The following is a 23,901-nucleotide window of genomic DNA, read 5'->3' as shown; positions in this document are numbered from 1 at the left end:
ACTTGATAAATTTCTAGAAATGTCAGATTAAGGGAAAAGAAGACACAAATTCATTCCATATCAGGAATGAAAGACAGACCATCTCAGTAGATCCTATAAACATTAAAAGAAATACCAATGGAAATACCAATGACTTTGCCAATACATTAGATAACTGACATGATTATGTTACGTGAAAGACAGAAATGATAAAAGTAGACACATGAAGAATTAGAAAATTTGAATAGCTCTGTGTCTGGAAGTAAACTGAATTCATTATTAAATAATTTCCAAAGAAAATTCCAGGCCCACATGGCTTCACTAGGTAAATCCAAGATTTAATCAAGGAAGAATACTACACAAAGGCCTTAAGAAAACAGGAGGGAATGCTTCCCAATTTATTTTTGAAGGCCATCATTACCCTGACACCAACACAAAATTAAGGAAACTCCAGACAAATATTCCTCATGAACACAGAAATTTTAATACAAATAAAAATCTGAAGGGAAAAAAAGGAAACCCTAAATTTCCTCGGAACGCAAGGCTGGTTTACATTAAAAAATCAAATTATGTCACCATATTAACAGAATTACAAGAAATAGTAAATAATCATCTTAACAAATGCAGGAAGAATAACAAAACTCGACACCCATTCATGACAAAAACTCAGCAAATAGGAAGAAAGGAGAACTTCCTCAACCTGATCTCTGGAAAATCTACAGGTGATACCTGGGACACGGCAACAAGGGAGCCTCATTGGGAGGGGGCCTCTCCTGTTCAACACTGTTCTGAAGATCCTGGTCGGTGCAGGAAGGCAAGAAAAAGGCCTAAAGACTCAAAAGGAAATAAACTGTCTTTATTCTGAGATGAAATGATTGTGTATGTGGAAAATCCTAAATAACAAACAAAAATAACTATTAGAATCCTAAGCGAATTCAGCAAGGTCACAGGATAGAAGGTCATGTAATCAGTTTTATTTCTATTTTTAAATTTTAAATATTTATTTAGTTTTGGGAGAGCATGAGCAGGGGAGGGGCAGAGAGGGGGCAGAGGATCTGAAGCGGGCTCTGCACTAATGGGCTGACAGCAGTGAGCCCGATGCGGGGCTCGAACTCACGAATCATGAGATCGCGACCTGAGCCGAAGTTGGACACTCACCAACTGAGCCATCCAGGTGCCCCTAATCAGTTTTGTTTCTAGAGATTAGCAAGAAATTATTGGAAAATGCATTTAAGAAGACAATATCCTTTACAATAAATTTAAAAATGTGCAAGCCTTGTTAACTGACAACTAAAAACAATGCTGAAATTGAAAAAGACCCAAATAAATGAAAATTATAACCTATTCATGGATTGGAAGGTTCAAATACTATTTAGGTGATAATTCTCCCCAGCTGATTTATACATTCAATGCAACCCTACTCAAAATCCCAGAAGGCTGTTATTTCTAGAAGCTGACAAATTGAGTCTATTAGTTTTATAGAAATGCAGATGATAGAAGAACCAAACTGTTTTTTTTTTTTTAATTTTTTTTTTTAACGTTTATTTTTGAGACAGAGAGAGACAGAACATGAACGGGGGAGGGTCAGAGAGAGGGGGAGACACAGAATCCAAAACAGGCTCCAGGCTCTGAGCTGTCAGCACAGAGCCCGACGCAGGGCTCGAACTCACGAACCTCGAGATCATGACCTGAGCCGAAGTCGGACCTGTTTTTTAAGAACAACAACAAAGAGGATTCCCATGACCTGATTTTCAGACGGTGAAGCTATAGCAATGACGACTGTGGGGTTAGCATAAGGACACGCACATAGATTAATGGAGCAGGTATGGAACTGAGGAGACCCATACACACAACTGATTCTTGACAGGCCCAAATAATTCATTCGGGAAAAGTTCACAAGCTGCTCAAGGTCACAGATGTAATGCTTAGTGCAGCCAGAATCCAAGTCTCAGCAGGAGGGCTCCCGAAAGTTTCCCTCTCACTCTGACGCTGCGCTCAGTGCAGACAGCAAGTGTGCCAGAGGGGACTCACTGTTGGCCTTGTGCCAGGTGCCTTGCACAATGTTAGATCTGGGTATTACTCCCGGGCCACAGAGGAGAAAGCATGGCTGGGGTCACCTAGGGACCCAGTGGCTAACTAGTAATTTCCATATTAACAAAAGTGACAGATGAGGAACAATAAAAGTGACATAAAACATCAACTGGGAAAGTGTTCTAGAAACCCGGTAAGTCACATACCATAATTTTACTCTGGGATGCAAGAAGGGAAAAGCTGAAGACAATGAAGTTCTTTCAAAAACCTGACTGAGTACCTGAAGGCCAAAAACAAAAAAAGGGGTGAGAGAACACCACAGCCCTCCCTTCAGAACCTCAGTTGGTTTTCAGTGACGATTCAAAAGAAACGAGAAGACAGACTTGTGGGAAGGTCTGTCTTAGTGGAGATGGCTGACACTACAGGATGGGACCTCAGTTTGATGTTCAGGGCCCTGCTCCTCTGAGCCAACTTAGGAATGTGAGCTCTGACGTCAGGCCATCTGGGTTCCAATCTGAGGGCTGTGGCACTGACTGACAGTGGGATCCATGTCAGACAGTTTACCTCTTTTGCCTCAGGTCTTCACCAGTAAAATGGGGATCAGCACTCCTGCTGTATCCCTTGGGCACTTTTTGAGATGAGCACTGGGTGTTGTATGGAAACCAATTTGACAACAAATTTCATATTAAAAATAAATAAATAAATAAATAAATAAATAAATAAATGGGGATCACACTTTATCCCTGACATAACATGGGTTGTTTTGAGGATCTGATAAGAAAGTAAGTAAAAAGCACTTAGGGCAACGCCTAGAACTAATTAAGTGCTCAAAAAAGGTTTGCTGTTCTGTATCACTATCTATGGTTTTGATGTAGTTAATGACATCAAATCGTACCTTCTCGCTACTTATTTATTTACCTATTTTTTAAAGTTTATTCTAAGGGGGGAGGGACGGAGAGGGGGAGAGGGGGAGAGAGGGAGAGAGAGAGGGAGTAAGAGAGAGAGAGAATGAATCCCAAGCAGGCTCTGCACTGTCAGCACAGAGCCCGACACGGAGCTCAATCCCACAAACAGTGAGACCAAGACCTGAGCCGACATCAAGAGTCAGATGCTTAACCAACTGAGCCACTCAACCAACTGAGCCCCTCAGGTGCCTCTCTTTTCCGTATTTATTTTGGAGACTGTGGCATTGTGGAAAAGACTGGGGCATTCCAATTAGATGGGCCTGGGTTGGGTTCCTGGCTCCGCTTCCTCTGGGGCGCTTCCATCTCTCTGAGTCTCAAGTTTCCTGATTGTTAAAAAAAAGTCCTCATCCATAAATGGGGCTCATGAACCCTCCTCAGAAGGCTGAGACAAGGTTATGAGATACCAGAGGTTAGCAAAGTGCTTATCACAGTGCCTATCATACGTGATCAGGAAATGGGAATTCACATTATTTTTAACTATTTCTCACTTTGGTATCAGGAATGTTAAAGGACCTAGTTCTTTACTGTGTCAGGATAATACAACTTGAAAAAAGGTTTATACCTTTACCCTTTTAGGGGCAAGCTTCAAGAACATAAGAAGTCTGTGATCCACCTTAAACAGGGGCACACCAGTGTGATTACTGGGCCTGTCCAATGAGAATGCAACAGCTCCAAGTAAACATCCACCTGGATCCTAGCTTAAGTTGCCTCTTCATATCATTCCTTTGTGGAACACAAAGCTCCTACCCAGGACCCGTCTTCTTTGGTCTTTTTCGCCTCCTTTTGGCATGATCTCCAGCTTCTGTGGAGCCGCCGCAGGTGTGCGCTGTGGCCCTGCTTCAGCAGTTCCTGCTCAGTGTAACCCAGCTCCCTCCATGCACTTGGCAGAAAGGCCTGAACAGGGAGGGGATGATTCTATTGTGTTCCTGCGAAGAACAGAGGGCATGCCGGGAATCTGCACCATAGGGAGGGGACTCGAACCTGATGGCCAGACTGTGGTAAACCAAAAGACAGTAAGAGCTCTAGGTTCCGGTTACTGAGGGCTAATGACCTTGAAACCGCCTCCCTGCAAAAACTGGAAAAAGGAGACTTCCCAGTTACATGCAGCTTTGTGCAGCTGCCAAGCAGAGGCACTGACACTGCCTGTGGCGAATACTTTGGTGGCGTTTTTCACATACACCGAGTCATGGCATTCTCACTGTCACGCTACTGTTCTACCTCTGCACATTTTACTCTACTTGGAAGGAGTGTAATTGCTACTAGAATACAGGTCTGTCCAAAAATTTTTACTCCATTATTCTATTTCTGAAGAGAATAAAAACCAGTATGTACTGCCGTCTCACTCTCTCATCTCACTTGTGAACCACTTTGAGAAACTAATGAAAGCATGGACTTTCAAAGAAAAACAGAACACAGCATTTTCATACATATTTGGTGGATGTCAAGGACCCCGTGAAGTTCATAGATTTTATGGGGTTCAACATATCATGTAAGTCTCCTGGGAACCCTCAACAGCCTGAGCCTTCTCTAGAACCTCAGGAAACCAATGAGCAGAACAGTAATCTTAGGAGCCTGACAAGGAAATCTGAGTCAGATGTTGGCAAACTACAGTTCATGTGCCAAATCCAGCCTGCCACCTATTCTTGTAAATAAAGTTTTATTGGAACACAGCCACGCTCATTCCTTTACTTACTGTCTACGGCTACTTCTGTGCCAGTGGCAGAGTTCGATGTTGCAACACAGACCATATGGCCCACAAAGCCTAGACTGTTTACTATCCATCCCTTCACAGAGAAAGTTTGCCAACTGCTGACCTAAACGACATATGAAAGACTACACTTGTTCAAGGGGAGGCTTATAGCATAGAAAATGGACAAATACCCTGCCAGGAAAGCCATCACCGTGATCCTTACGATTAGGAAAAGCAAAGAAAGAACATCTGCCAACTGAAATTACTGGTGAAATGGCAAGCTGCTGAGGCACGGAGCCTTATAACCATCAGCAATGCTTACTCAACAGGCACCTAACATGCAGGATAACAGAATCTCTTCTCAGGGAAGGTAAGTAAATTATAACGATTAAACGCTCCTGCCAATTGTGAGGGCATACAAATTAGTCACAAGGCCTCTTATCAAACAATGATGGGAAAGGAGTTTGAGGGCTGCCTGTTTGACAAGAACGTGGGAAGGAGGGCTTAACGGAAAACCCCCGAAGGGAAGGAGGGAAGCAATAGTGATAAGAGCAAGTGGTATCACAGGAAGGACCCTTTGTAGGTGATGTGTTAGCACAATAAATACTACCATTCAAGGACTGCACTCGATGAAGGGAGAAGCCAAGAGTTTCAACAGCATCCATCCCTTCTGCCAAGTAAGACTCACGTTATCCAGGTCCTTACGCAGCGCAATCTTGCTGGTTACCAGCTCGTGGGCTAAGTCATCATTTTCCTGTTCCAACCTCATGTTAGCTTCTTGTAGACGCCGGTTCTCTCGCTGAAATGTAGAAAGAAACCAGTTATACAACATGTAGAAATGTGATGAAAATGACAATTTCTCAGGCCTGACCCTCAAAACTCATTTCTGAGTCCTATGGAAATCATGGGAGGAGTGGCTGGTCCTAAGGTGCTGGCAACCAGCACTTTCTTCTTTTCTGTCTCTGGTGAGAAATACCTAACTGGTTCCAGCGACTCTGTCAAGCAGTTACTTCAGATTAACTGTGACAGAAGTCCACTGAACTGTGACAACCCAGGCAGCTGGCTTAAAGCACAACAGATCTTACTTTCCAATTTGCAAATTCAAACTGAAACTTGAACCTAGAAACAGTGGAACTGAATTTTAAAAAGAACTCAACAAAGCTAGTTACAGGCACAATCATATGCAAGGGAAGCCTGAAAGGTCTTCACATCGCCCGGGCCATAAGCAAACCAACCTCAAATCGCTCGATCGGGTCTTCTTGTTGGGCCTGCTGTTCCCTCATGGTGTGATATTCTTTTTCATATTTTTTCAACTTCTTCTGACTAATCTGTAGGATAAACCACAGCACAAATTAAAAAGTATCAGAAGTGGTGAGTGTCTCAGGGCCTGCACTGAAGACCGAGACCTCCGCTGACCTGAGCATCTCCGGTCACTCCGGGAGTGGTGTTTCCTATTTGCGGAGGGGAATCATCGCGGTGCAGCGAAAGCTCAGGACACAGATTTCTTCATCACTAGGGTCTAGGGTTCTGCTCGGGATAATGGCTTCCTAAGATTTTTACTAACAGTGTTAGAATGAATACCCTATGATGACCCTTCCTACCTGAGTTCTGGGTCCTGTCGTTCCTAATCGTCACTTTCTTCCTCCACCATTTTATTTCACACACACCAGCACTACCGAAAGGTGCTTTCAATCTGTGACCTCAGGACACCTCTACAAGATATGGTATTATCATCCTCATTTTATAGGCAAGTTAATGGACGTATAAGGAGATTACATAACTTGACCAAGGTCACTCAGTTAGGGACTGACAGGTAGGGGATTTGAGCCCAGTCGGCTAAACTCCATGCAAAGTCCAAGCTGAACTCACCTTACTATCCTCCCATCTATCACTTTTCCTCTCTACTAGCTCCTTCTGAGCTGCTTTCAAATAGACACAACTCCCTCTGCCCTTAACAACACCATTCTGCCAACCACTCTGCTTAGCTGCTCTTTTACCCCATCAAACTACTGTCCTCTTTCTCTCACACTTCTTACCAGCCACTGCAAACCACAGGTGTATGTATACATTTCGCTTCCATTGCTTCATGGCCTCTCTTTAATCTCTCTAAATCAAGCTTTTGTTCTGACTACTCTATAGAAAATACTCTCTTGAAGGTCACTAGTGGTTTCTTTATCACTCCATCCAGTGGGTCATAATTCTCCCCAATTCGACTACAAAGTTCCAGCCTTTCACTCTTTAACATCACCAACGGACTCTTCTTCCCTCCAGGCAATCTTTTTTCTCTTGGCTCTCGTTCTACCTAAACAGCTCCCCTCCCCTCTTATAGGCTGGTCCTTTTTTTTTTTTTTTTTTTTTTTTTCTTCAACCTGAACGTAACCAAGGGCATCCTTTCAAGATGCAACTCTTACACTTCTGTTTGACTCCTTCCTCTAAACCACTAACCCTTTGGTATTTTTTAAATTACACTTTGAAAGACTATGAAATACACGACATAGAGAAGTGCTGAAATAAATACGTGCAATTTAAGCACTGATCATAAAGCAAATGCTCATTCCTTCCCGAAGCTTCAATAATCAGCACAGCGCTGCTGGCTCACAAATTGGGACTTTTAGCCCCCAGTTCCAGGAATTAGGGATCTCAGAGGTAGGCTCCTCTTACTTCCTTATTTTCTAGACAAAGAAATGGAGACCTAGAAAGGGGGTGGGGCAGCCCCAGTGTGCAGCATCTTCAAATCCTGTTCCATGATTTCCTTTCCATCTTACTTGAGCTGCCCTGGTGTTTCCTCCCATGGACTCTATGGATACTGCCCTCGTCGGATGTTTACAGGTCTGCCTCAATCAGAGCTTATTCCTGGAGTCTGGCTCTTACTACAGGAAGGCAGCCAGGAACATAACACAATGCCCTGGCTGCAGTCTATAGAAAGATGCCCATTAAACACTTGGGGTGAGACCACAAGCTGGAGAGTGACAGATCTTCTGCGGTTTAAGGCCAATGCTGGGGTAAATGTTTTGTGTACATAAGTGATTCACAAAGAAAGCACCTCAATAAAACATCTGTGTGATCAGTAAATTTATAGACAATCTTAACAGATCAATAGTAGAGGAAGAGAAAAGCAATGAGGCTTGTGGGCAGCAAACACTTCCTCCCGTGTTCTTCGCTGTCAGTCTGGCTAAATGACAGGGAGGACAGTGGATATAAAGCTCCACCTAGTGCTTTATTTAAAAAAAAAAAAAAAAAAAATCTGACATAAATCCTATAAAATATTCTCACAAATCTTCAGGATTCTTCAACTTTTCATTCTCATTCTGGGGTAAGGAAGGGCTAACATGTTTCCCCCATAAACATACATTATAACAGGCTAATTACAAAACCGTTTCTTGTACATTTCCTTACCCCTTATGATAAATGTCTCATTCTCAGAGCGGAAGGGTTAATTCTGCCTCAGCACTGTAACAGCAGTTACCGTACACAGAGTTCCTGATAGATGTCAAAACCTTTAACACATGCTATCTCATTTGGTTCTGACATTTTCATGACAGGATCCAGGCATTTCTTTATGTACTTCCCACATTTTGCAAGTTTTCTGCCTTGAGCATGATTTATTTTTATAATTAAATAAACAAAATAAATGCTGCTGAAAAATAATTCTCATAATTATTCTGGGCTTCTCTAACATAGAGCTCTCGCTTGTTTCTCTCGATGACGGTCCCCACCTCTGCCTCTCAGTCCTCAGGGATCACCTCTCAGGACTGGACACAAACAGAGCTCCACCATCTTCCTCGCTGGTCCAGAGTTCTGACTTCATCAGTTCTGCTTTGCTCCCAGATTTCTCCTCCTCGCTTGTTCTTGGTCTCCATCCCCCACTTCACCACGCTGCCCCTCACCCCCCACCCCCACCACAAACAAAAGATAAATAAAACCAACACTGCTTCTAAAGGGTTCACAGCCAATCCTGACTTTTGGAGCATGGGCAGCTGTATACCAGAGCCAACCAGTTCAGGCTATGTCTGAGGAATGGACCCCATGAAAAGGCAGATGCCTGATGCCTGAATGGGGAACCAACAGGTACCAGCAGCAAAATCAGCAATTCCAGCCTCCTTATTTAGGCTGCACCAACAAGAGATCAGCACCTCTTAGCCTGTCTGTCCCATTATCAGTGCCTTCTCCAGGTCAGAACTGTCTCACTCATCACTGTCCCTTGTCCAGGCACAAAGAGAATGCCCAGAAATGCCTGCTAAGTTAATGAGAAAGGATCTCCTCTTTTTTGCATCAACCTTTCTTCTGAATGAAAATAGCAACTGAAGTGAGCACACAGTGCAGGTCTGGTCCCCCTGCCTGGACGGCCCCACATCTGGTTCACTCCTATCCACCTTTCAGACCAGAGCTCTAACGTCACTTCCTGAGTGCCCTTCCCTGGCACCTTCTTCCCCTATCAGGCCAGGTCTTTGTTATTATATATTCTCATAACATCAAGTCAATTCCTCCATGGTACCTGTCCAAGTTCACAATTATTTATTTATGTGCTTACTTGATTGTCTATCTTCCCAATGGGAAACAAGCCACATCTGTTTTGCTTACCCTGTATCAATGGTACCTAGCTCAATGCCTGGAACATAAGTGGGACTCAATAATCAGATACTGAACAAATCAAAGCCAATGGCTTTCCTTTTAACCTAATAAGGATGCAGCAGGACATTTATTTATCCAACAATTGAGCACTGCCATGTGCAGTGTTCCTTGTGAGGCGTTAGTGATACAAAGATGTATATAGGACACAATATGCATGCTCCACAAGGGCAGGGACTCCCAAGTACTGTAAAATTCCTAATGCCTTGGTACACAGCAAGCATGAAAATAATCAATAGAGACACAGTCCTCACTCTTAAAGTCTAAGGTTCATTTTATTTGTCTCTTACTTATACCAATAACATCTAATTGAATTGAGGAAGCAGGGAAGCTATGGAATCAGCCCCAGAGCTCTGAATCACACCTACTATTAGTGGACTCCTATCAGAAGGCTATGGAAACCACAGCATCACACACAGGTATTTTTGCCCTTAAAGAAGCTTAATTTTGAAATTTTTTCTGTTTAAAATGTACTTTCGGGGTGGGGGGAAGCTAATAATTTCCTGTGATAAGACTACGTTTATAATTTAGACAAAACCAATTTTATATCCCGCTGCAAGTTGTACATTGTTTCTTAACACTGTTAGAGACAGTACTACTTCAAAAGTCTCCTGAAAGCCATGGATCCCATAAAAAAACACAGAAGCCAACTCTGCCCTCACCCTACACCAGCAATGAAGCATTCTGCATACCATTTCAGAAGATCCCTGTGCTCCCTGAGCCACCCACAGTCCCAGGTTAAGAAACCCTGAGTCAGACAGAAGGTGGAGACTTAGATCATGCCAGTTTGATAACCTGATAGAAGTATGTATTTAATCCCAAACACCTCTTCCTGGGTCACTTGTCATTTATCTATCACAGGAAATGGATGATGCTCTCTTAAAACATGTGCTATCTGTCCCAGGAGAGCTGGTACCTGATCTGGTAGAGAAAGTGGAAAAAGTGGAGAGTGGCCGCGAACATGGGTGGGAGGGAGGTGGGACAGTTTGCCACTGAGAACTTGGGCTTTGTAGGTGGACAGACCCAGACTTGAGCCATGGCTATGCCACTGGCTTACTCTGTCAAGGAGGGTGAGTTGCCTTATCTCAGCCTCAGGCTCCTCATCTGAGAAAATTCCAGTAGTCCTTACGGGACTACTGTTAACCGGATTGCATGATATTAAGCATATCAAGAGTTCAGGAGAGCACCCAACACATGAGGTCTTCTTAATAAAAAGGGCAGCCATTACATGTTATTATTAGTATCTACATTAATGGGGCGCCTGGGTGGCTCCTGTAAGTGTCCCAACTCTTCCAGCCCAGGTCATGATCTCATTATTCGTGAGATCGAGTCCCGCGTCAGGCTCTGTGCTGAGAGCTTGGAGCCTGCTTGGAATTCTCTCTCCTGCTCTGTCCCTCCCCTATTCTCTCTCTCTCTCTCTCTCTCAAATAAATAAATAAACTTAAAAAAAAATTTACATTCTTATCTTGAATCAGAGACAGAGTTACCCTCTGAACATGTGTTGCAAGCAACAAGCTATTTAAACAACATCCATTTAACACATAAGAACAGGAAACAGGCTGTGGATGGAAACAGGAGCTGATTTCCAAGTTTGGCTTAAGAAACTGCTGCAAAGGTCAGAATCCCCACTGGGCTGGAGTCACAAGTGCAGGAGAGATGGGAGGTTGAATATTAGTAGGTCTACATGGCAGGGTGAAGTATGTTGTGTGAGGGAGTGGGTGGGTATGAAGAGGTCTGGTATACTGAGGAGATCTTGACCCCAAAGTCCTCAATGCTACAAAGAAATCTGATACAAGTCCATCTTCGTTTTTTAGAATGCTTGGGGCAGGGTCTTCGCTTTATTTAGTTACTGATTTAAAAACCTGAGATTTACACAGGACTTTCATGATAACAAGATACCTCTACAGCTACTATTTTATTTAATTCCCAAAACAACTGTCTGAGATAGGTATAGTAGGAATTATCACCTCATTTCACTGATGAGGAATCAGGACCTAGTTAGGGAAAGTGACTCATCTAGAGCCAAGGGCCCAGCCTATTAGGTGGCAACAGCAGCACAGGAACACAAGTCTGGAGTGACTCTTGTTTCTCATCCATCTCTGTAGCATGTTCAACACTGAGCACATAAGAAAATCTATAGGGGCGCCTGGGTGGCGCAGTCGGTTAAGCGTCCGACTTCAGCCAGGTCACGATCTCGCGGTCCGTGAGTTTGAGCCCCGCGTCGGGCTCTGGGCTGATGGCTCAGAGCCTGGAGCCTGTTTCCGATTCTGTGTCTCCCTCTCTCTCTGCCCCTCCCCCGTTCATGCTCTGTCTCTCTCTGTCCCCCAAAAAATAAATAAACGTTGAAAAAAAAAAATTAAAAAAAAAAAGAAAAAAAAAGAAAAAAAAAGAAAATCTATAAATGCGTGTTGACGTGAACTGGCTTAAGGAAAGCAGACGCCTGGGCAGAGGAGGTCAAAACAGGGCAGGCCAAATGAGCACTGGTGGTGATGATGATGATGATGATGATGATGGTGGTGGTGGTGATGATGACGATAGTCATCAGGAGAGCAGCAGCTACTTTAAAGGCATCATCTGATTTCCCTCTCTACAGCCCTGTCACGTTAAACTACCTCGGGTCACACAGCAGAGGCAGAGCCAGGATGAGAGCCAAGGTCTGTGGGACTCCCAAGCCCGCACTTATAACCACTTGAAACAAATCAACATTCTATTTAATTTCTGAGCCTTCTTATTTAATTTGCTCAAAGAGTTCAGGCTCAAACTCCCTCAAAGATCACTAAATAGAATTAGGCATTCTGGTTCCACCAGCAGAGTATTTTTCTAAAATGCAAGAAACAAATTAGTAGCAGAGAACCCAAACAAGAAAACAACCAAGGGAGACCAGCTTATTAAAATAAAATAAGGTAGTGGGCAGTGCTACCCTTGTGATAACCAGCAAAATTTATAGTTCACTGCAGAGAAAAAGAGCACTCATAAGTTTCCTCATGAAATCCAATATAAAAGGTAGGAAACAAACACAGAAGTAAAACTATAGCCTGGTCTAGTCATAAGGAAAACTGAACTTGGCTATACTTAGCTACAACTTTGCTAAACTGACAGAGACTCAGCTTACCCACCATTACATGACAAACATCAGCAAAAATGGACCAATACAAGTAGCTCTCGTCCCATTCATTCACCCCCTCATTTACACCACGGCACAATGATGGTAAGGATTGACTTTAGAGTCTGAAATTCCTGGGATCTGACCCCACCTCTATCACTTACTAACTTTATACCCTTTGGGAGTTTTCTTCAGTTCTCTAAACTTCAATATACGTGCCTGTAAAATGACCTCATATGATCACTGTAAGGATGAAGTCACTGTGTAGACACTATGCAAAATTCTGTGAATAGAGTAAGAGCCAAGACTGATGAAGCCACTGCAATCATAGGGCCTAAGAATCCTAACACACACTAACTACACAAATGATCTGAGCAGAGAATGAATTTCAAACTAATTCTATTAGGTCTTAAATAAAAATATCCCCAAGAACAAATACACCCAAATGCCAAAGAGTATTCTGTTTCTCCAAAGAGCAAATGGTTAGGATGACATTAATTTCGAGATACTGCTATTTGGTTTCTGAAGTGTCTTTTTCTACAGGTAGTTTGAAGTCTTGTACATTCACTTTAAGTCTGAAATAACAAATCCCCATGAAGCAATCAATGGCTCAGAATTCCATCTCACCTTAGGCAGGATTCTACAGTGAAAGGGTCAAATCTTCATTCAGGTTTAATCTAAGAAACTCACCAGCTATCTCTTTTATGGCTCCTACTTCTTCCAAACTAGCCTTATGTATCTGACTTATTCTCAAACATCTCTGTGTAGACATAAAAAACAAACAAACAAAAAAACAGTTGCTCTCACATACTTCTTGAATTAAAAAAATGCAAGGCCTACAAATTCATTTTTTTCCCAATTTTCTCCCTCTAAACACGATGCATAGTACAGTTATGAGTATGAAAGTGTTGTGGAGCTCCTAGGACCATTCATGATCTCCTGGAACAATCTATTTAAAGTGAAAATCCTGGGGCACCCAGCTGGCTCACTTGGTATAGCATGTGACTCGATCTGGGGGTTGTGGTTTTAAGTACCACACTGGATGCAGAAGATTACTTAAAAATCTTTTTTTTTTTTTTTTTTTTTTTAGTAAATCAAAGTCCTTTTAGATCTTTTATCAGAAGTGGAAACAGGGGCACCTCGGTGGCTCAGTCGGTTAAGTCAGGATCTCTTGATTTCGGCTTACGTCAGGATCTCACGGTTCCTGAGATTGAGCCCCAGGTTGGGCTCTGCGTTGACAGCATGGAGCCTGCTTGGGATTCTCTCCCCCTCTCTCTTTGTCCCTCCCTTCTGTTCACGTGCATGCATGCGCATGCGCGCTCTCAAGTAAATAAACTTAAAAAAAAAAAAAAAAAGTAGGAACAATCTATCTCAAGACAATGACCCATAAAAGGGAAGCAACTCAATGGACAAATAATGAGTTCTGATGTATGCTATTAAATTTTAGACTAAGAGCAGAGATCTAAAACTTAAAAAAAAATAAATTATATCAGTTCCATAATAAACTCAGGGGAAAGAGAGAGGAGGGGAGAAGTAAAAGGACTGAAAAGAGAGAAAAGGAGAAAGAGGTAAGTAAAGATAGACAAAGAGAAAGATGTATAGAAAAAAGGAAGACACACAGGCAGAGAGGAATACAGACCTTTTTGAGCAACACACCCATCTGGTGGCCATTTCAGATATTGCCACACCAAACTTAATTCCTGCTGCAATTCTGCAATGAGAAGAGGCAATGCAATGGAGTGGGAAGCTTTGGGAGTGTGGAGTCAGAAGGCCTGAGTTCCACTAGGGCTCTTGTCACTGCCCAGCTAGTACCAGTTGGCCAAGACTTCTATAAGCCTCAGTTTCCACTTGGAAACCGACTTGGCCTGCATACCTCACAGGGAGCTGTGAGGGAGAAATGAGATACCTATAAAAACTATACAAATACCAGAAATTACAACATCAAAACTGTTAAAACACAACAACAACAAAAGTAGGTAACTGTTTTCTCAACTGGCATGTGAGGCAAAGCATTCCTAATTCCCACCTTAATCAGAAGCCACGGTTTTTAAGAAATTAAAAAATAATGGAATGGGATTTCAGTAAGTTACAAAGTCAATGCTCCCTTTCTAAATTCTAGACCAAAAAGTTAAAAAGCTAGTTTCCAAGCCATTCACAAAGCAGGGATCCCCTCTTCCATGTCTAGAGAGGGGACGTCAAAGCCACAGATGATCAGATGCACTTTCTTGCTGACGGAGGCACTCCCACCTCGTGCAGTCCACATAATGCAGCGCTCATGACTGAGCTTACAGTGATTTTCCTTATTTTTGAGCTGGCAAATTATCACAGTGACTGAGGTCCTTTGCCAATAATTGGCTCAACTGTTGCCTATATTTCCCTTAATAATTTTGGCCTTAAGTATTAACCTACTCAAGTACAACTAATCATTGCTAACTACACTGTATCCCACCTTTTAGCAGAAAAATTTCATTCTCGTGTCCTGGTCAATATGTAGGCTTTTCCACACTGTGGGTCAATTTCAAGGAAGAATTACGATCTTTCTCACCGGAGACTATGTGCAAGTAGGGGGCATTATCCAAAGTGTACCCCCACCATGCAGAGTTCTCCAGGACCAGAAGGAATTATGTGTCTAGGCACAAAATTTGTGTGCTGTGCAGCACTGTCTATCTTAACTCCTTGAAAGCATAAGCCAAAAAAAAAAAGAAGAAAAAAAAAAAGGAAAAAAGACATTAGATACCTCGAATCTGGCCTATGGAAATAAAGGATTCATATATTATTAAAGTGTTTCAAGGTACTGAAAACCAAAAGATAAAACCTTCAGCTGGACATTATTTTAAGCCTTGCCCAAAGCCATATTAACTCTCTAACTCTTCTTTACAAAACACCACTTGGTATAAATTCAGCAGCACATTCATTTGTTCCCTCATTCAACTAATTTTTTATGCCAAATCCTGTTCTTATGCTGGGGATTTGGCAGTAAATAAGATAAAGTCCCCTCTGCTGAAGGTTTAGTTCAGGGTGGGGGGGAGGGGCGCATCAAATAAAGATCTAAAATAATGTTAAGTAACAATGAATGATATGAGGAAAATAAGACAGGATAAAGAGATCAGGGTGTAAAGGGTTGAGGGAGCAGCTACTTTAGACACTGTAATTAGAGAAGACCTCTCTGATGGTATGATATTTGAGCTTAAGACTCACTGAGGTGATGGTGACGCCATGTGGACATCGAGAAGAACATGATGGGTGGAGAGACAAGCCAGTGCAGAAGCCTGAGGAGTGAACATGCTTAGCATGCTTGCTGTTTGAGAACAGCAAGGAAGCCAGGTTGTGTAAAGTGGAAAATGTGAGGGGGGAAAGTAGGAGGTGCAATCAGAGAGATGGCCAGAGGTCAGACAGTGCAGTGCCCTGTGCACCAGGGCAAAACCTCTTGAGTTTTATTCTAAGAAACCATTAGAGTTTCAAGCAAGGGAGAGATGGGATAAAAACCCACCTCCCCAAAAAAGAAACCAAGACAAAAAAAATTGTGGAAACAGGGAGACATGGAGTCTACTGGAACATTCCAGAAAAGAAGTGAAGGTGATGGTTATACTAGGGTGTTAGAAAGAAGAGGAGAAAAGTGATCAGAGTCAGCGTGTATTATGCCAGCAGGGCTGGGATGGACCAAGATGTGGTGAGAGAAAGGGGCGCTCAGAATAAGCAGGGGTTTTGGCCTGAGGAACCACGTTCCAGAAACTTGAGATGGGCCACGAAGAAAGGAGGTTTTGGAGGGGAGGAAATCATCAGCAAATAAGAGGCAGCTTCCTCTCGTGTGAACCAGGCTGAGGTGGAAAGAGGAACTCAGAGCTCACTTGGTTTTGTGCCCTGTGCACAAACCCATCATCCATGAAAATGTTACTGAAAAGTGTTCATTTGATAACTGCTTGAAAAGCCAGAGGAGAATAACCATAGGAAGAGCCATCAATTCTTAAGCCCTTACTAATTACCAGGCACCATCGTAAGCACTGTATACATATTGTAGTTACAATCCTCACATATGAAAGCACTTAACCACAGTCCCTGGCACATGGGAAAATACCATCAAATGTTATCCGTAGTACTTGTGAAGTACGCAACACTTTAAGATGAATAATAACTTTAATAGTTATTTCATTATCTAGAGGTTCTATTTCTTTTTCAAATCCTCAATTCATTTTATATTAGGATATCCACTGTTCCTCAGGATAATAGGTAGGTAGTTTTTATATTTCCTCCTTTCACAAAGAGGTTAGCCATTCCAAGGTCTTAACTTATGCAAAGACTCCAGATTCAGCTGCCTCCCAAACACCCAAAATCATATTATATGTCTTCCTGAGCATTAAAATCAACAAGGTTCCACATTCCCCTGTTTTAGCACTTCACACACACACTAGCTTTGAGCTACTGTGATTCAGGTACTTGGGATTTCTTTTTTTTTTTTTCTTTCAAGTTCATCCAGGTATTTAAACATTTCCTGGGTTATATTTTATTTGCTACCTCCAAGTGTTTAAAGCATGGTAGCTCGAGTCAGCTTAGTCTGACATATAACCAGAACTGGAATTCTACTGTTATTTTACATATCAGGAAATTGTGCCTTAAACAGATAAAATAACTTCAAATTCAGATCTGATTTCAAGTCTATGCTCCGGTCAGCAGACAATGGAATTTCTCCTACTCATATTACATTAATATAAAGAGATGCTGCCTTTAAAAAAAAAAAAAATTATACAAATCAGGGGTCCCTGGGTGGCTCAGTCAGTTAAGCGTCCAACTTTGGCTCAGGTCATGATCTCACAGTCTGTGAGTTCGAGTCCCGCATCAGGCTCTGTGCTGACAGCTCAGAGCCTGGAGCCAGCTTCAGATTCTGTGTCTCCCTCTCTCTGCCCCTCCCCAGCTCAGGCTCTTTCTCTCAAAAATGAAAAAAATATATATAAAAATTTTTTAAAAACTATACAAATCATAAATGCCACTGAAAGTGATGAAAAGGAGTGAGTTCCCTTCATTAATTGTTAGTTTCATTTCAGGGAATTACTGACCATAACAACAAATATTGAAAGTTAAAGGACAACATAGAAATCACGAAACCAGAGTCCTGCCACCACCTAGCGGCGGGACTCTTTGTGTTTTACTGTATCTTCTAAATAAGGATAATAATTCCATTCCTAGAGTTCAAAGGTTGGGAGAGGCAATGAGATTTGATGCACAGGATAGACTATGTAAGAGAATATTTGGAAACAAATACAAAGAAAACATTATTATTACTACTACTACTAACGCATTGTAAATGTTCATAGTTTGATCAGGAATGGTGAGACAGTAACTGAACAAAACAGTCTAAATTGATGCAAATGTTATTTTACCTTCATGCTGCAAGCTAATTCCATTAGCTTTTTCGCATTTTCTTCTGAGCGATATCTCTTCGGAAGCTGGACCCTGAAGAACTTCAAGGCACCTTCAAAATCTGTCAGCAGCAAGTCGTCCTTGGAAGTCTTGACGAAAGAAAGAAAACACAACCATGGACAGAAAGAGGTCTTGGCTATGAAGATGCACAAGAAGCACTGTATAACACGAGCACCTTTACAATCCCCAGAAGATACTTCTTAGCTGTTGCCCGAGCCACTTGCCCATTAGCTGCTGTCAGGGTCAGGGCTACAGCACAGCTGCTTAGAATGAGATCGAGACCAAGATCCTGCAAGTGCTGGACAGGGGATGTAACTCAATTTACAAATAAATGTGTACCTTTAATAATCCAAGGGCGACATTAAAAATAACACTTATTCCCTGGAAGAGAAAACACAAAAAGAATATTTTCAGTGTTCATATCTGGACTATTCAGCTGTCTGTCCCCAGAATGCCCCACAGTTTAAGATAAAGTATAAAAACTTAATTAAGTAAAGAAATGGAATAACTTGAAAATATCTTGGAAAATAATAATTACAGGTCTGCTACTAAAAAACATCTTAAAACAGACCCAGTCTCCCAATCTTCTAAGAGCTTTTTTTTTTTTTTTTTAATGTTTATTCACTTTTGAGAGAAGAGAGAGACAGAGCGTGAGCAGGGGAGAGGGAGGACACAGAATCCGAAGCAGGTTCCAGGCTCTGAGTGCTCAGCACAGAGCCCGATGTGGGGCTTGAACCCACGAACTGTGAGATCAGGACCTGAGCCCAAGTGAGACGCTCAACTGACTGAGCCATCCAGGTGCCCCAAGAGAAGAAATCTTTAGCCCTATTCTCACATTCAACAAGAACGCTTTTCCAAAGTATTCTATGCTTCCCAACCAAAACATAAGAGTCATAAAATTGTGATCTCTCAGCAAATAACTGCAGGTGGCCTTTTCCCTTATTGTGTGCTGCCCTGCTCCAAATACAGCAGTCATTCTGTGTGTGAGCCCTCTACCCCAGAACATAATCTGCTCAGGGCTCCCTCCAACCTGCCTCTCCCTCAGCTACCACTTTGGGAGTGCCGGGAACAAAGAAAAGATAAGAGGAGGCACTAAGACCTGCTAAATTCTTTAAGTTTCTGGACCTCAGTTTCCATAACTAATGTTCTCCCAAGGGTTTTCTAAGCTAATTAGCTGAAAAGTTTATTTAAATTACTTGGCATGCCAGGAGGCCCTTAGTAACTACTTAAAACAAATGGTTGTTTATAATACTGAAAAACTATAAAACTTAAAGGGTTGAGACTAGGAATTGGTTACATAAATTATGGTATACCCAACGAATGAGATATTTGGTAGCAGGTAAGAATAATGGCATATTTGGTAATAGTGTATCTTACAGTGTTTCAAGCTGGGTAGAAGGCAGAAATTCTTCAAGGGATTTTTGTATGCCTTGAATATGGCATAATTAAAAAGAAGGAAGGTGCAGATGTGTGTCTATAAATGTTCAAACACATGAAAAGAGGTTACCAAATAGCATATATAGCATAATATTTTAAAATACATACCTACAGAACCATAATATACATTACATAATACCCCATATGAAAAAGTTATTCTATATAGAAATAACACATGTAAATCAATAAATGCACACAAAAAGCTGAAAGAATAGACACCAAAATGTTAAAAGAGTTACTCTCTGGAGAGTGGGATTAGAAGTATTTTTAGAACTTTTTGCTTGTTTTCTAGTTTCTGTAATAAACATATATTATTGGGGTGCCTGGGTGGCTCAGTTGGTAAAGCATCTGACTCTTGATTTAGGCTCAGGTTATGATCTCATGGCTGTTAAGATTAAGCCCCTCGTCAGGCTCTGTGCTGACAGCATGGAGCCTGCTTGGGATTTTTTTTTGTCCCTCCCCAGCTTGCACACGTGCTCTCTCTCTCAAAATAAACAAACAGACATATATTATTTTGGAAATTAGTTATTCTTTTCTTAATCACCCTGCCAAACCATGCTTGGCAAAGACTATTACTTACTCTAATATCTTTTTTGTTTTAGTAACAGACCCTCCAATTTTCAGCAAATTCCTACCCAGTTTTTAAAAACTCTCCTTTGCAGCTAGATGTGGTCAGGTACCTAAGTTCCTGCCAATAAGAGAGAAATGAAAATTCAGGTGGAACATCTAGGAAGTCTCTTTTAAAGGGGGACACACCCTCCTCTGTCCCCTGACCCTCCCTGTCCCCTGACAGGTTACTGTCAACCTTCTGGTTTCTTTTATGTGAATGAAGAGAACTAAACCTCTACCTTAGTCATTGTGACTTTGAGTTTCTTCAATAAATGCAGCCAAACCTAATACTAATACAAATGTCTAGTAGTGGTTTTCGTTTTTCTTTTCTTTTTTTTTTTTTAAGCTGAGAGCACCTTTAACAAAACGTGATCACTCGCTTTAACCCAAGGAAGCATTACTTAAATCTGGATTTTTGAGCATTAAAATAAAATAACTAAGAACAAATTCTGTTTTGATGGAGCCGACATGGGAGAGCACTGTAAACAAAAGCTGAAGTGTTCTGGCCTCTGATACCTACCTCACATAAAAGCAGGTCGATGATATGGAAGACCATGTAGAGAGGGAATTTTGCAGTGAAAAGTGTAAGAAACCACTGGGAGGCATACATGTGTGCTTCAAGGCTTATATCCAGGAAGTGGTTGTACAGGTCAGGGATGTATTCCTGAAATAGCAAACTAATTAGTTTTGGGCACATATGCAGCTGTTCAACTCCCACTCATAAATCTGCCAGGAATAGGCCAAAAAAGTCACATATTTGTGTTTTCCTACAAACCTCCAAAGTGCTCAAAAGAACACTTATCATCAAGTATTAAACAGGCACTTGGCTCTCTTTTCTGGTCCACAAACAAGCTCTCGAGAGGAATCCCCAAGACGGTGACAAATATTTGGAATGAAAGTTTTTCTTTCCAAGTTATGAAATGTTTGGGAAAGTTTGTTTCACTTTTATTATGCTATTCCTAACCAGTCAGCTTCAGAGCCTTGGCAGGTATTTCTTGATTTAGTTTGCTATGTTAAAGGCCCCCACAAAGTCATCTGATCTTTTGGGTGTTTATGAGATTGAAAAACCAGCTCACACCCATTCAGGCTCACACCTTATTAATCTTGGCATTGTCATCACATAGTGAGAAATGAAAAATATAAAACCAGTCCTTAACGTTGGATGGCTAAGGCAACCACCACTGCTCCCTGGCACCAATTCATGGATCCAGCTCTCCCCAGTCCCGTACTCTTAGTGGCGAATGCAAGCTGGTTTCTCTTTTTACCTGCATGAGTCGCTCCAACTGGTAAAATTTGCAATGCAAATCTTCAAAGTTTTGCTTGAAAAGTTCCCTGAGACCATAGTCAAACATGATCTTGACCAGAACACTGAATGCCTGTTCTTCAGGCATCTGTAACAGACAGGGAATGGGGTGGGGGTGGAGGTGGGGATCACAAAACATAGACAGAAGTTTTCTCAGTATGTTTAATTCATCCTTCCAGCCCTATCTAAATACTATGACATTTAGTGATATGTAGTAACTCAGGTAGTTGTGTTTTACTACATTCATTCACTCAATAAAGAAATATTAATGATGCCTATTCTGTGTCAGATACTGTTCCTATCCTCTAGAAGTTTCCCATACAATCAGTGTACAGTAAGTATAATATGAATTAGGTAGAAAGATCAGTGGGGATCCAAGAACAAGAAGGCCCGAGTCTGCCTAAGGGAGCGGAGTATAGGCTTTGCAGGACCGGATCTGAACTCGCCTTCATTAAATCATTTTGCCTCCTTAGCTGCTATTTCTTTCTACTGAAAGTGTTTTTCTTCCTCATTGGCCAATTATAGCAGAATCTTAAATATCCTAAGGTTTATTGTAATGCACAAAGTACTAAAGTAATGGTCATGGCAATATATAAAATATTACAAAACCCCTCACCATTCAATTCTATTTATAGATGTTACCCCTGTTTATAATAATACCTACATCTTTCATAGCTTGGTGGAAAAACATTTCCCTGAGAACCTGGCAAAATGTCTAGCTTTCAAAACAGAAAAAAAAGCACTGGAAACGTTATTTAAGGCTTGGTGTGATGTAGCAAGCCTTCAAAATGTCAAGAAGGTGGGCGGGCTTCTGTGGAACAAGGGGATGGAAGTGGGCTGAACACAGAAATCAGAGACTAAAGCAGAACTACAGAACAAATTGGATTCAGTAATAAATGAGAAAAGCATAGCAATTTATTATTGGAAAAGGTAAGGGCATTTGGGGCAAAGGAGCAGATCTCAGAGGTCTCTATCGTGGAAGGCAATTTCACAATTTTGTCCACATGCTGAGGGACACTTGGTCTGCCCCAGAGTGGCATTTCTGATGTCAGACAGCACATCTGCTTTTCCTCTGAAACAAGCATTTATCTTAACACAATGGCAAGCAGTACCGAGTTCAAACCAAGACACTGGCGATTTGTCTGGGAAACCCATTTTAAAGAGACTGTGATACTTAAATGGGGGCAAATGTTCTTAGACTGAAGTTGAGAACAGAGACAAACCATACAGGCCTGAGAGACTTTGAGATATCAAGTCTTATTAAAACAACAGGTGTGTCCAGGTGGCTCAGTCGAGTAAGTGTCCAACTCTTGGTTTAAGCTCAGGTCATGATCTTGCAGTTTGTGAGTTTGAGCCCTGAGTCAGGCTCTGTGCTGACAGTGTGGAACCTGCTTAGGATTCTCTTTCTCCCTCTCTCTCTGCCCCTCCCCGGCTCTCACTCTCTCTCAAAATACATAAACTTAAAAAAAGAAAACCAACAAAATTTTAAAACTTGTCCTTTTGGCACACCTGAGGTTAAGTGTCCGACTTCGGCTCAGGTCATGATCTCACAGTTTGTGGGTTTGAGCCCTGTGTTGGGGCTCTGTCCTCACACCTCAGAGCCTGGAGCCTGCTTCAGATTGTGTGTCTCCCTCTCTTTGCCCCTCCCCTGCTCGCACTCTGTCTCTCTGTCTCTGTCTCTCTCTCTCAAAAAAAAAAAAAAATAAACGAACATTAAAAAAAAAATTTAAACCTTGTCCTTTTGATGGACATTAATTAGCTTGTCTGTGGTACTCGTTTTGCAATGTAGAGCCTATCAACTCATCAAATTACACACCTTCTGTATGTACACACACACACACACACACACACAATTTTTGTCAATTGTACCTCGACAGAGCTGGGGAAAAAAAAACACCTGACCTCTTTATTGATGTCACAGCTTTATGATATTTTTACATGCTTACTAATACCAATAAGCTAGGTTCTCACAGTAAGAAGATACAAAATGGTTTTTGGTTTTACTCATATTACAACCTATATACAAAATGGCTTCAAACTCTTCAAAAGCTTCCCCTTACTTAGAGAAACAAAATCCAAACTCCCTGAGCTGGCCTCCACTGCCCTCCTTAAGCTGGTCTTGTTGACCTGTCCAGTTTCCTCCCCATTCCTCATCACACCCATGATGGTCCAGTCACACTGCCCTTCTTTCATTCCTTCCATATGCCAAGTTTTCCCCATCTCAGTGCTTCTGCATAGTGTACTATTCCTTTCACTGGGAGTGCTCGACTCTCCATTTTCTTGCTTTTAAAATAGTTTTCTTATTTTCCTAGCAATGTTAGCTTTAAAAAGTTAAACAATACAAACAAGTACAACAGAGAACGATAGATACCGCTTCTCATTTCTCAGACCTCCAGAGAAGTCTATAATATAAATTAAGGCTCATTTGTTATACTCTTGCATCAAACTTTTTACTATACCTTTATAGCGCCATTGAGATAATGATGTGCTTGTGTGACTTTCTGCTTATAACCAGTCAGCTTCACTAGCTCTGTATCCACACAGATTGGGACCATGTCTACCTTAGTTACTCCTGATCTCTAGCATCTACCGTGCTAAAGATGGAAGTACCCATGAACTCTCTACTAACATCACCTGTGTGGTATTTTTGCCAAGCATTTTAATTTTAAACAAGAGGAAATGATCAGACAAATCAAGAATGTGGAATATTTTACAAGACAACTTGCTTGAATTTTTCAAA

General features: G+C 41.6%; 1 protein-coding gene across 6 annotated transcripts in view; it reads right to left on the bottom strand.

Annotated features, from left to right (window-relative positions):
- Window positions 1–23,901, bottom strand: part of RABGAP1 (RAB GTPase activating protein 1) — a 180,730-nt gene that overhangs the window by 11,069 nt on the left and 145,760 nt on the right. For 5 of the 6 annotated variants that reach the window (XR_006710416.1, XM_045469812.1, XM_045469814.1 and 2 more), the window contains 6 exons: window positions 21,124–21,249; window positions 20,379–20,522; window positions 18,152–18,193; window positions 17,773–17,901; window positions 5,901–5,993; window positions 5,354–5,464 (listed from right to left, as the gene is read on the bottom strand). Coding sequence is in view for 5 of the 6 variants with exons in the window: in XM_045469812.1 (XP_045325768.1) it covers window positions 5,354–5,464; window positions 5,901–5,993; window positions 17,773–17,901; window positions 18,152–18,193; window positions 20,379–20,522; window positions 21,124–21,249 (645 nt within the window). In the remaining variant the exon portion in view is untranslated. Of the gene's footprint in view, window positions 1–5,353; window positions 5,465–5,900; window positions 5,994–14,036; window positions 14,073–17,772; window positions 17,902–18,151; window positions 18,194–20,378; window positions 20,523–21,123; window positions 21,250–23,901 lie in introns of those variants that run through there. The other variant, XM_045469816.1, reaches the window with a different exon arrangement.

The sequence above is a fragment of the Leopardus geoffroyi genome, chromosome D4 (assembly GCF_018350155.1).
Source record: "Leopardus geoffroyi isolate Oge1 chromosome D4, O.geoffroyi_Oge1_pat1.0, whole genome shotgun sequence".
Taxonomy (NCBI): domain Eukaryota; kingdom Metazoa; phylum Chordata; class Mammalia; order Carnivora; family Felidae; genus Leopardus; species Leopardus geoffroyi.
The sequence above is the reverse complement of the archived record's forward strand: the minus strand, read 5'-3'. Positions and strand labels throughout refer to the sequence as shown.